Raw genomic sequence first — 12,358 nt, forward strand, 5'->3', positions numbered from 1 at the left:
TCCAGTATACGGGTCCTGTATTCTTATTTTTAACAAAAATCGTAACTTTGCACTATAAAAACACTAGCATAGAATGGAAGTGGAATGTACTGCCTTCATTTTGTATATGGTCACAGGTATGGAGTAATATAATATGCACAAAGGATAACAGTTACATTACATTAATGAGTAGACATACAGGAAAAAATAACTATGTGCATTGCGTACTACACCTGATAACAAGCAGGATCAAGTATAATAAATAGTTATAGACATAGTAATACAATTTCGTGCAAGATATGCACTCCCCTCTACACTGTAGTCGCTAGGCTTAACAATAATTCATTTGACAGATGAAGAAAGCACAAAAAATATCCTGTATATCTTGGAACATAAATCTAGATCTGACTATGCTTCTGCATGAGCTTTAACAGTTAATTAAAAATAGCTATTGCATTGTTGTACCAGCAACCATTTGTTCCCCTTGAGCCTCGTAAAATAGAAGCATCAAATTTTGAAGTTCATAATTTTTGTTCTTTCTTTTCCCTTTCAATCCCCCCCCCCCCCCCCCACAATTTATCACGTGAATGGTGCGTAAATAGTAAATCAAGTTATCACAAAGGACAGCTACACTCTTATTATTATGTCACAATGCATATCATTTCATCAAGTCTCAAATACAGCAAAGTAAAATTTTCACTGTAGTTTACAAAGTATCTTTTGACAGAATAAAATTTTACTGATGTTTGGTTAGCTGATCTACAGAATTCATTTATGCCTGTAGTTATGACAAGTGTCAAATCTGTCATCAGTACAAACAGCAGAAGGCCAATGGCGTGCACTATTTGGTTTCCAGAAGGTAGTCTCTTACTTGCATGCTTATGAAATAAAATGGGTTGATGTCTGCAATATTACACGATACATGTGACTATTCTATTCAAATCGATTTTAACTAGATTTTTAACAGAGTCAATGGAATTAGGAAGGTATTTAAAAATTACTGCCTTCTTTACTGGAGTGATCAGGAGTTACAACTACATATTAGCAGAATACACACATGCTTTGAACCGGATGCATACAACTTGGAAAACAAATAGCTACTTGTGTCATACTACTTGATTTCACTACCAATGAGCAAAATGAGTGGGGCAGTTCCATTACAGCAAGGATCACAAATGAGCATGCATTCCTATATCGTTGTAAGGTTTTTAAATTAACTTGTAAGATATGAAAACTATCCCAGCTAGTGTTTCCCATGTTTGGTTGTATTTTCATACATGCCAGATAAGCTCTCTTAGTCCAATGCCATTACACTAGGAGATGGAAAGTAAGCACACTCATAGAAAATATTTTCAAACAAAGGCATTACCAGATATTAAGATAGGACAGGCAGTAGAATTAGCAGAAAGAGAGAGAGAGAGAGAGAGAGAGAGAGAGTGAGTGTGTGTGTGTGTGTGTGTGTGTGTGTGTGTGTGTGTGTGCCTTGGTTAACTGTTATAATTTTTTGTAAAACTGTGAAAGTGTAAGACTTTTATTCAAAATGTCCACAGGGCTTTAGCACAATGTTGCTGATCAAACAGATTCCTATTGTTTCACTGAGATACATACCTTTTCTGAAAGTATTTTTTGTTTCTTTTGACACTTCTACACTATTTAATGCATTTTATAATACTATATGGTTACATTGTACAGATGCATTACAAAACTTTGGATGTACCTTGGTCATTTGTGATATGTATGTACATAAATTAACAGATGCAAAATGTTATCTTACACGTTTATGAGTTACTCATAATACATTTATCTTATCTCATTTCTCTGTCAATTTCACTTGCTTGAACAAACATCAGCAAAACAAAGGCAGTGACTTGTATGAGGTTTTTATAAAATGACACAGTGCATAAACAGTTTGATGTGCACATTACTAGAAGACTAGTCAAATAGTTTATCAAAATATATGCAGCAAATATTTGTTTATTGACACAACTTTATAATCAAATAAATTCTCAAAATATGGCAGTGACTTCTTGCAATGAAAGGTGCTGATATTGTATAGGGATTGCATGTAGATTAGTTTATGTACAATTGTAAGTTCTTTAATGAAATGTTATATTACACAAATTTTTATCTGGGAAGTATAGCTCGAACTGTGGGGAAAACTAGGTGCAAAATTCAGAACATGACAATTATTGTAGTTGTAGGAGTGACAAATAACTTCACTTGTGACAATCATATGGTGGGTTCAAAAACTGATGAATCCATATTCAGTATATTTTTTCTTTGCCAGTTGTATCTCCATTTGTGAGTTAAGTATTCACTTACCTGTAGCCCTCTTATTCAAGTACTTTTTCTTACACAAAGCTGAAATGAGTCATTACAGACTATTTAAAAACAAGCTTTGAGCAACATTTTGAAATTTGTAGATTTTTTTACTAAGTTATAAAACTGTAGCAAATTTTTTAAGCAAAATCAAACTGATTTTGTGAAATTTGCCAGTGAAATGTAAGAAGGATGTGAGGATGCATTAGTGAGTTATTTGAAAAAATCAAAGCACACAGCGAAAGAACTGGGACCTGCATTCATGCTACTTAGTTCAGCAGACAACTATACCACTCTACAACAATGATATGGAATGTGGCTGCCTACAAGGCCATATCTTTGGGGAGAAAAATTAATTCTGTACTTCTACAGAGGTAGTACAGAAATTTGCAAAAACCAACCTCTTTTTCACAATGTATATACCTGGCAAGATATTTAAAAATGCTGATACAATTTATGGCAATATTAACACCATGTGGTACTCATTCAATAAGCAATAGATTCATTTGTTCCAGCTAGTGGTATATAATCTTCATCGCTGGTGATAAGCTGTCCCAACAGTCTAGTGTACCTTTACTTTTATTGGTGCACACACAACTACCTGAGGCTGACAGACAACCAGAAGGGAATGTCACAGTCACTACATGCCACCTTCATCCATTGCTCGGTTCATGTCTTCAACCACTCGCCCTAGTTCTGGCCGAAGTTCAGAATCTCGTCGAAATACTGTGTCGAGGAACTGGGGATCACCAAAGAAGTTGAAAATTGAGTCAATTCGTGTGATGCTCTTGTCAGTAAGGTGACGTCCAACCAGTAAACCCAGCGCTGTACGAGCTTCAGCCAGGGCAGTTAGAAGATACATACGATCATAACTGAAATCCACCTGAAATATGAAATAAGAATAAGTGTGGAAAAAAATATGACAACTATATCATGTGCACTTGCGCAGGAAATCAATGTGCCACTTAATCTTTTTTTTACTTGGTGGCAGTTTTGTTTTAAAAATCTAATATCCTAAATTTCTAGTATTATTCTCTAAATGAACAAGTTAACTATCCTCTTTATAAAATACGTAAATGCAAACATAATAAGACACACAATAACAAATTATCATTTATTACTACACTTCGGAAACACTATTAACTAGGGATGCCATCTTTCAAGAAAGCCTCAATCAAATGAAGTGAAGAAAATGCTAATATTTTACAATAAATATCATTAGTAATGTACTGAATTTTTTGTATGTATAATTTCGAAACATACCAAAATGTAGTTTTAATATTGTGTTAACACAAAAATAAAAGAGAAAGTCTTCTCTTTTTCACTCTTACTTGTAATGTACAGATTTGCCATTTAAAAAAGGAATGAATTTTTTAATGAACATTTAAATGCAATATATAACAAGTCCAGTTCAAAGTCTAGACAAAAAAACACAGAGAAAAAAATCTTGAAGAAAATGTCCAAAAGTAACATGACCACTGTTTTGTATTTTTGAATGCCTATTTTGTGTAGTTCTTTGCTGCTTTCAGTAGTCCTTTACTGCCCCCCCCTTTCCTTTTTAAGAAGATTCAGGAATTCACCACAACATTCAGAAAAGTTCACTTTTATTGGACGTTCTCTTTTCACCACAGCCCTGGACATCCAGTTTCTTTATTCTGATCGCTGGCTCTAGATCATATTGAAAATTCTTTCACCAAATGATTTACTGGCAGGAACTGAAATTATGTGTAACGTACGCTAAGCAACTGAGAATGGGAGATGTCAATTGTGGTCTGCTGCTTAAAGAAATCTACCCAAACCTGGTCTTCTGCTTTACTTTTTGTCATGCCCAGATTATGCCTTCTGGAAATCACAGAATTCACTGCATAACTGATCTTCATCGAGGGTGAAATTCAATTTGTTGGTAACCTTTAAAACACAGTACCATTGCAGATGAAAATCTTCCTGTTCTTTAAGCAAAAAGACTGAACACATTGTTCTCATAAAAGTCATATTTTTGTGACAAATAATTAATGCAATGCGTCAAAAAAGATTGTGACTCGTTTTCAACGTCTGTGATTTGCTATTTCTTCCACGGCTTCATTATATTTCTTTCCTAATAGTTTATCTTGCTTCCTGCTATCTAAGGTTGCTCTTAAGGTAGCTTATTATTAAGTCCAACTCAACAGAAGTAACTAAGCTGTTTTCTAGTTTTCTAATGGCAGTTTCAAACTGGGGCAAAATACAGCGCAGAAAACCAATAGCTTTCAGGAAAAGAAGTTCAGTATCTTCAGCGTCATGCTGCACATTTGATGCCACAAACTACCAAATCAGTCTTGAACAATCTTTCTCAAGCTCTGAAATAAAATAGTTGCTGGTAGGCCAGCAGTATACAATTCTGTCAATTGCAGGATGTAGTGAGTGCCATTTTAAACATCTCCACTAACTCTAAAATTCTCTCAGTGACTGAACATGTGGAACAGATAAACAAAATTCACTGTCGATTTTGAGAACTCGAGCATCATAATCAAATGTGTTAAGACCAAGTTTTACGGTATTATAAATTTATGACGAGGCAGTTTCAACTGGCTCTCAAAGTCAACGGATTTTTGTTTTTCAGTAAGACAAAAACAGATTTTTTTGCCATAGTTCACTAGAGCACTGTCAGCATTGTAGGACCTTACTTGGTTAAGATGAAAGACATTGGATTCTTTAATGTTCTCTATTCCATGAAAAATATCTTTGTGGGTTTCTTTGGAGTCTTCATAAAAATCTAGCAATCTCTGATGTATCCTGCAGTTTTATATTTCCTCAGTTTGAAGTGACTGAGGACACAAAAAAAAAAAAAAAACTTTATGAAGCTCATCATGACTATATGAGCCAAGAATTTTTTCGATATAGTTGTTGTCTTAGTTCTCCACACGAAATTTTAGATGCAGTATTACTGTCTGGAAACAAGGAATGATGCAATGATAATCCTGTGACTTGTAGCTAAGACCATGTTTTACACTGTGATAAACAGATGCAACTTCAGCACGTATCATGACATTGGACATATGTTTCTTCACAAAGAAAGTTGTGATTGTTTTTAGCGTTCCATACATGACTCAGTAAAATCGTAACTCTTATAGGGTCACTTTGTTGTCAGTCAGTCTGTCTGTCTATTAAGATCCCTTTTTCTCTGGAATGGGTATATGTACGAAGATGAAATTTATGTCACATACTAAAGTATGTGGTCCTTGGCAGCATAAAAGCTTCCAAGTCAGTGTAGTCTAAAGATGTGGCCAATTAGGTCACGTTTTTTGTACTCGTAAACTCACTCATCAAAAGTTATAGGGTGCTTCCCACTGACATAGAATTATGAAATTTGTCAAAAAGCAAAGTTTTATAGTATCAGTTAAAGAAAAAAAATCTGAAAATTGTTAATTCATAATTATATCATACGACATTCATGGAATTCCAAGGACCAATATCTTGCCAGTATCGAAACTGTAGATATTCTCGATTCTTCGGATAGAATTACTATCTGTATACATAATTAAGTTTGTATGGAACCCTGAGAGTGTGAGTCATGCTAGCACTTGGCCAATTTTATTTTTGTGGCACTGCTGTTGTGCCAGAATGTGTTTTTGTGTCTTCTGATGAGCCACTACAACTTTTCTTCATTGAAATTTGATCACAAACATGATGGGGCAAATTTACACATTTTGCTGTGAAGTCTTTTTCTTTTATCTATCATGTGAAAAAATCTTTGTTTTCTAACCAATTTTTGTTGAAACTTCTTGGTTCTTTGTTGTAACAGTTTTCATCAGAACAAACTTGATGAACTGTTTTCATCATCAGAGGAAGCACAAAACACCTTTTCAGAACAATGATCATTTCCAATTCGTAAATGTTCAAGCTGGACATGAAATGTGCTGCTGGCAACTTCACTACCCAATAATATCCAATTTAACAGGAAATTGTGTGTTCTGAACCATGTTTAGCACCTGAGGGAGGAAAGCCACATATCACTGTTTCACTTTGTTCTCATGAAGTGTAAATTCAGCACAAAGGTTCCTGGACAGTACTCTAATATGTAGACAATCCTGTCAAAAATTGGTGAGGTGGCAATGCTACCAATAATCCTAATAAACTTCACATTCACCTTCAAGAAACGTAAGCCATGGTACGTTCCATAATATTTCATTTAGAATACGTTGTTGAGGCATGCTAACAAAGATAAATTAAAATGCGGTTCAAAAAATATTTTTTTTAGCACTTATACAAGTGTTTCTAAATCAGCTTATCCGTTTCAGTGAGTTACCTGTTTGGAAATGATATTGTTAATCATTGATAATTGTTTAGAATTATGTAATATGAGTTTTTTTAGATCACAGTTGTTTCCTATTCGATAATTGTCTTTGCCGTGACTGTTGTGTTTGATTTAGACCCCTATCAATAGACTCGTAACTTTTTGGCCGAACTTACCCATGTGGGAACTCCAGACGATGAATGCCGTATGATCATTTCATTTCATTTTATTTGTATCATCAGGAAACATCAATTAAAAAATAGAGAGAGAAAACTTGAATTCCCTTAAATGAGAACTACTTCAGTCAAGACCATTTGTGGGTCAGCAACGGAATCTTGGGGGGCGCAAATTTGATTCTGAGTTGTTGTTATTCCAGCAGTGTGGGCTAATCTCTTTGTGGGTATCAATACATTTTATTGGTTATAATTTCAACAAAACATCATTGTTTTTAAATGACATCTGCAAAGACGATATGGGATAGTAAGGAAGGTGAGTCAGAAATGGTAATGGTAATGGTACACGACGTGCTCCTTGCTACAGGCCATATAGATGTACATGTAAATGACAATTGGGCAAACTTCCCATTGCAACCAAATGAAATCAGTTAACAGCCATACGCAGAAATGTTTATGTTCATGATTTTACTTAAGCGAGCTGATAAATGCAATGGAAAGAAAACACGGGAGGACGTAGGACGGGAGGGCAATGGAATACCACTTTAGGAAGAGTGGGAAAGATCTTGGGTAGAAACTCCCTTAATTCCAAGCGTGATGATACATAGTCAAAAATTCCTGTCATACGATATTGTTCAGTTTTCTAGGTGAGGGTGATGAGGGGGACAGTTCTTTGTAGCTGATTCTTGGGAGAGGTGGGAGGATTAGGGGAGTGTGATGATGTGGCATGAGAAAACTGTTTGCAGACTAGGTTTGGGGGGGAGGGGGTAGTGCCTGTCTGTAGAGTCCCTAGTGAGACTTTCAGCATACTAGGCAAGAGAATTCTTGTCACTGCAGATACACCACCCATGGTTGGCTAGCCTGTATGGGAGAGAATTTTTGCTGTAGAAGAGATGTTTCCACATGGGTAACCTTGGGTGCAGGGCTGAAGGTGACACCTTTGGATAGGATTGATACTTGGGGGAGGGAAGTTGAGTTTTTTTGTGGAAAGTTAATAACAGTATTTTGGGTCCGTTTGGGTTCTGAATTTCAAGGGAGAGTGTTTTGGAGGATGTGGCAAATTTAAAATGTCAGCTAGGCAAGATCTGGGTGCTATGAGGGATTGGTGAGGGGTTTCACTATGGGTAGGATAGGTAAGTTGAGGGTAGAATGTCCATATGTTGGAAGATTAATTGAGTTGATGTCTGAGATGATCTTCCAGGTGTTGCAGAGCAAGGATTTCAAACATGGAAAAAAGATGCATGTAGTCAGGATTGCACAGTAACAGTATTTTTCAGAGGGAGCAGAGATGGTTCTGGATTGCCTGTGCCATGGGGTTGGGCTTTTGCAGTACCAGGTTTGTGAGGAATAGGGACTGGTAGAATTTGAAAAGATAAGATCACTGTGAAAGGAAGGCTCAGTTCCTGAAAAGGGATTTTTATGGTTAGGTATTTGGGACAGGGGGATTCTATGGCTTAGGCTGCGTTTAAGGAACATGTTGTGGCATTGGGCTTCAGCTAGGAAAAGGGGCACTTTTCTGAACTGATTCAGATAGATGGAGCAGGGTCCGTTTAGGCTGGGATGGTGCTAGGAAAATATGAAATGACATGGGGAAATAGACAACTGAAAGCTTTAAATAGTTGTAAAGGGAACTGGATAACAAAGCACGAGTTTAGGAAATGAAAAGGGTGGAAGAAATTGTGCCGAGGGCAATAAAATAGTCCTGTAACTTAACTCGTGTCACTGCCCTCACCACAATTTCTTCCATCCTTTTGTATGTGGTTTATTGCATGTAAGTTATAGTCAGTGTGGAAACCAAACAGGAAAGACATAAAATTCTGACGGAAGCAATGTGTGAAAAGGGCTGGGTCAAGTGGAGATGAAATTTTGTGGTTTGTTACTAGAATAGTGTTGTAGCTGTGACCTGGTTGATGGGTGGTTCATAGAATAGCACGCAACACTGTTGAAATGGCCCTGACTGGTGCCACAAGGTCTCACAAGTCACACATGACCATGGTGGTCAGGGCCAGAGACGTGAGAAGAAAAAGGTAGGAACAGATGAGGATGGACAATAAAGGAGAGACAATATAAATGTAAACTGCAGGACAGATGATGTGAGATGTAGGATGGAAGGGAGCCACTAGGCAGTATAAATATAGGCATGTGATGGCTATGACATTCCAGCTCCCACACACTTGCCACAGGTATCACAACTCTGTGGAAGACCCAAGTGAAGATCTGCTCAATCCATCCACTAAGCACTTCCTCCTACTCCAGTCCTGTCACAGGCTTATCCTGTCTCATAACAAGCAGGGCCACCTATGAAGCATGTATGACACATACCAACTCTGGTGCAATTGCTGAACAGCTGTTTATGTTGGTGTGATAACCAGTTGCCCACCAGAATGAGTGGCCACTGCCAAACTATGGCTGAAAATAAAGTCACCACCCAGTGGCACAACAAGCAGCTGAGCACAACATGCTCAAGTTCAGTGGTTGCTTCAGAACCTGTGGCAACTGGATCCTTCCTTCCAGCACCAGCTTATGTGAGCTACACAAATGGGAGTGATACTTGTACCACATCTTTCGCTTCCATTACCCTCCTGGCCTCAGTCTCTGCTGATCCGCTGTCCCCATAACCTCCACCCACCAATTTCCCTTTCCTGTCTCCACATCACCCTCACTGTGCACTGCACCTCACTGGCTCTGGTACCCGTATATCTTATTCCTAGCCTGTGCAGCTGCCACCCCTGTTTGGAATTCCTAGGATCTCTCTCTCTCTCTCTCTCTCTCTCTCTCTCTCTCTCTCTCTCTCTCTCTCTCTCTCTCCCTCCCTGTGTGTGTGTGTGTGGGGGGGGGGGGGGTTTACAATATTTTGTAAAATGCAGACTGAATAAGGACAAATAGTTTATAGCAGTTTTAACAAAAGTAAATTATTAATGCAGTTTTTAATAGTTACTTCTGTTTGTATGTGCATGATTTGACTCATAGCATGTCCCTGCATGTTCTTTTTCATGGCAAGATCTACAAAAAACAATTACTGAATGAATTAACATTAATGAATCACTGTGAACAACATCCTTAACACTTTTTCCAAAATCTATCTCTTTTAAGGTTAGTCACATTTTTCATACATTCTTCTCCTTCTCATCTTCGATGTTATGTGATAATCATACAAATACAAAGTATCCATCAGAACACAGGTTCTGTTGTCACTGTATATCTTTAGATATATACATACCTCATAAAATGAAACAACAGCCATGGCAGTTGAATGAAACCGCTGTTTGAAGCGTTCTGCATGATGCAGCTCTTCATTGCTGAACTGCCCATTTCTGTAGAGCACTCCTAACTTCACAACCAGTTTTATGATGTTCTTCACCAACTTTTCCGCTTCTTTGCGATTTCCAGTCTGTTGAAAAGAAAAAGAATAAATGTAAATTTAGCTTATCTGTAAACCACTGTAAAGGTAAATAGATAATATGTGGTAGAAGCAATGTAAATCATGGAAAAAGTTAACAGCAAGACATAAGTAAATGAAATTAAATATGGTAAACAATTATAAGGCAGGAACAAATATAACAACAGCAATAATTCACTTTAAAAATAAAATAAAAGTGAGAAATATATAAAATAATCATTTCCTGTTTGACTTACTGGTAATATTATGTAACGGCTGTATTGCTATTCACCATATAGAGGAGATGTTGAGTCACAGACAGGCACAACAAAAAGACTGCTATACATTGGCAATGAGCAGAGACATTCGTCATGTGTGTGAGAGTTGTGCTTGTGTGATGGTGTGTGTGTATTTTCTGCTTTAGAAGAAAGCCTTTTGGCTGAAAGCTCAAATGTATTGCAGTCTTTTTGTTGTGCCTGTCTGTGACTCAGCATCTCCTCTATATGGTGAGCACTGATCTACCCTTCTGATAATATTGTAATCATTCCATCCTGTATTTTCCAAGGAAAAGGAACCGTACAAACATTTGCATAAAATGATTCGGAAAGATAGTGCATCTATGAGCAAAGTCCCATTCTATTCCATTGTCCTGACTGAACAATCTCATCAAGTTTAGTGTCCTAGCCAAGCCTACTAACATGCTACAAGTTTTTAACATGAGAAATATACATGTGGTACAACAGTTTTTATAATAATTATGGAGGCTTGATGGTGGAAAGTCAGGAGATGCCAGTGCCAATAATGAGGTATCTTTTTAAATGGCGAAAAGCTTCAGATTCTGAAGTGATACTATATTAAAATCTTCTGATTATCTTTTATGACAACACACTGCACTATATGTTGATGACTTCATTACATGTTTTTGTATAGTACTGCATCCTCACTATAGGTGAGTCTTTCTCAATTGATGCTCCAAGTGATCTTTCCTTCTTTTCCTACCTGCCACAACCTATCCCTCCTTCCTTCCTGAGGAAGGTATTATAATTTCTAAAAGTTACATATTGTTGTTAACACTTTTAAATGTATCTATCAGTAGTGCTACAAATTTCACTTCTTAGAAGTAAGCACTAGCCAGCTGTTCTATCTGCTTGTAATTCTTCTTGTCTATTAAAACTCTGAGTAAATTAAATATATAAACTTGTATATGAGAATTCCAGCAAATAGAAGAATTTTAAATAAAAAAGGGAGATCATGTAGTGCCAATAATTTTCTCAGCATCACTTGGAAGTCACAAAAACTTTTTACTCCTTGAGAGTTAGATGCTAGTATCATGTTAACAATTACTCGAGAGGTGGACTGTCTATATGCACGAACAGCAGAACCAAGTTCCTAGACCAAGGTGTAATAAGCCTGTGGTGAACAGCATTTATAATGTTGTGAAACAACCCACTAACCATGCCAAAGAACTGCTGTTCTTCTCATTTTCAAGTGATTCATAATGAGATGAATATTGGGGTTTTGGAAAAATGTCATGAAACAGGGATTTTCTAGTCTATAACATATCTTAACCATATAACTAATTAAGAGTTGTTGATGGTGTATCTTTAAAGGTGGAATATCTCTTTCAACAAGGAGATTACCAATAATGTTCATGCAAACACCTCCATGATGCCTCAGTTGTGGTGTACAGGGTGTAGTAGGTCTAAAACAGAATGTGCTGCTGACCTGTAAGCAACACATCTATAGTTTAATTAGATTACAATGAATAGCTGGTAATCTGAACATCTATCCTGGTTCATGGGTCAAGGTCATATTGCAGTCTCCTAAGCTAACGTCTTCCAGAGGCAGCAAAACTTTTATTTTCAATATTTTGCACAGTTGAACAAACTTAACAATTTAAATCACTTTCATAATCTACTCATTAAAAGATATAATCTTTGTTAAAGTTTTAATGCGGTAAGACAAATATAACAGTTAGAAAGTGAGTATGTCTCGAGGCAGCTTAACTACCCACAAGCAAATACCCAGCTAATTTTTGTAGAAAATTTACGTGTACATTGGAAGTATAGGTTATGGGAAATGCAAGTGGCTTATCTGTCACAGTAGACAAGAAACTCAAATCCTCCAAGATAGAAGCTGAAGTTGCATGCGAATCTGTTTGGGCAGGACTCAGTATCAGGAGTGGGCATAAAATGGTAAGTGGATCCTTTTGTTGCCCATCATACACACCTCCTG

At 36.9% G+C, this 12,358-nt stretch overlaps 1 protein-coding gene across 2 annotated transcripts in view; it reads right to left on the reverse strand.

The window, feature by feature from the left end:
- LOC124622399 (tumor necrosis factor alpha-induced protein 8-like protein) overlaps positions 1–12,358 on the reverse strand; it is a 905,915-nt gene continuing 893,557 nt past the window's right edge. For both annotated transcript variants that reach the window (XM_047148087.1, XM_047148086.1), the window contains 2 exons: positions 9,965–10,135; positions 1–3,181 (listed from right to left, as the gene is read on the reverse strand). In XM_047148087.1, the coding sequence (XP_047004043.1) occupies positions 2,939–3,181; positions 9,965–10,135 (414 nt within the window). In that variant the 3' untranslated portion in view covers positions 1–2,938. The remainder of the gene's footprint in view (positions 3,182–9,964; positions 10,136–12,358) is intronic.

This window comes from Schistocerca americana, chromosome 7, assembly GCF_021461395.2.
Source record: "Schistocerca americana isolate TAMUIC-IGC-003095 chromosome 7, iqSchAmer2.1, whole genome shotgun sequence".
NCBI classification, from domain to species: domain Eukaryota; kingdom Metazoa; phylum Arthropoda; class Insecta; order Orthoptera; family Acrididae; genus Schistocerca; species Schistocerca americana.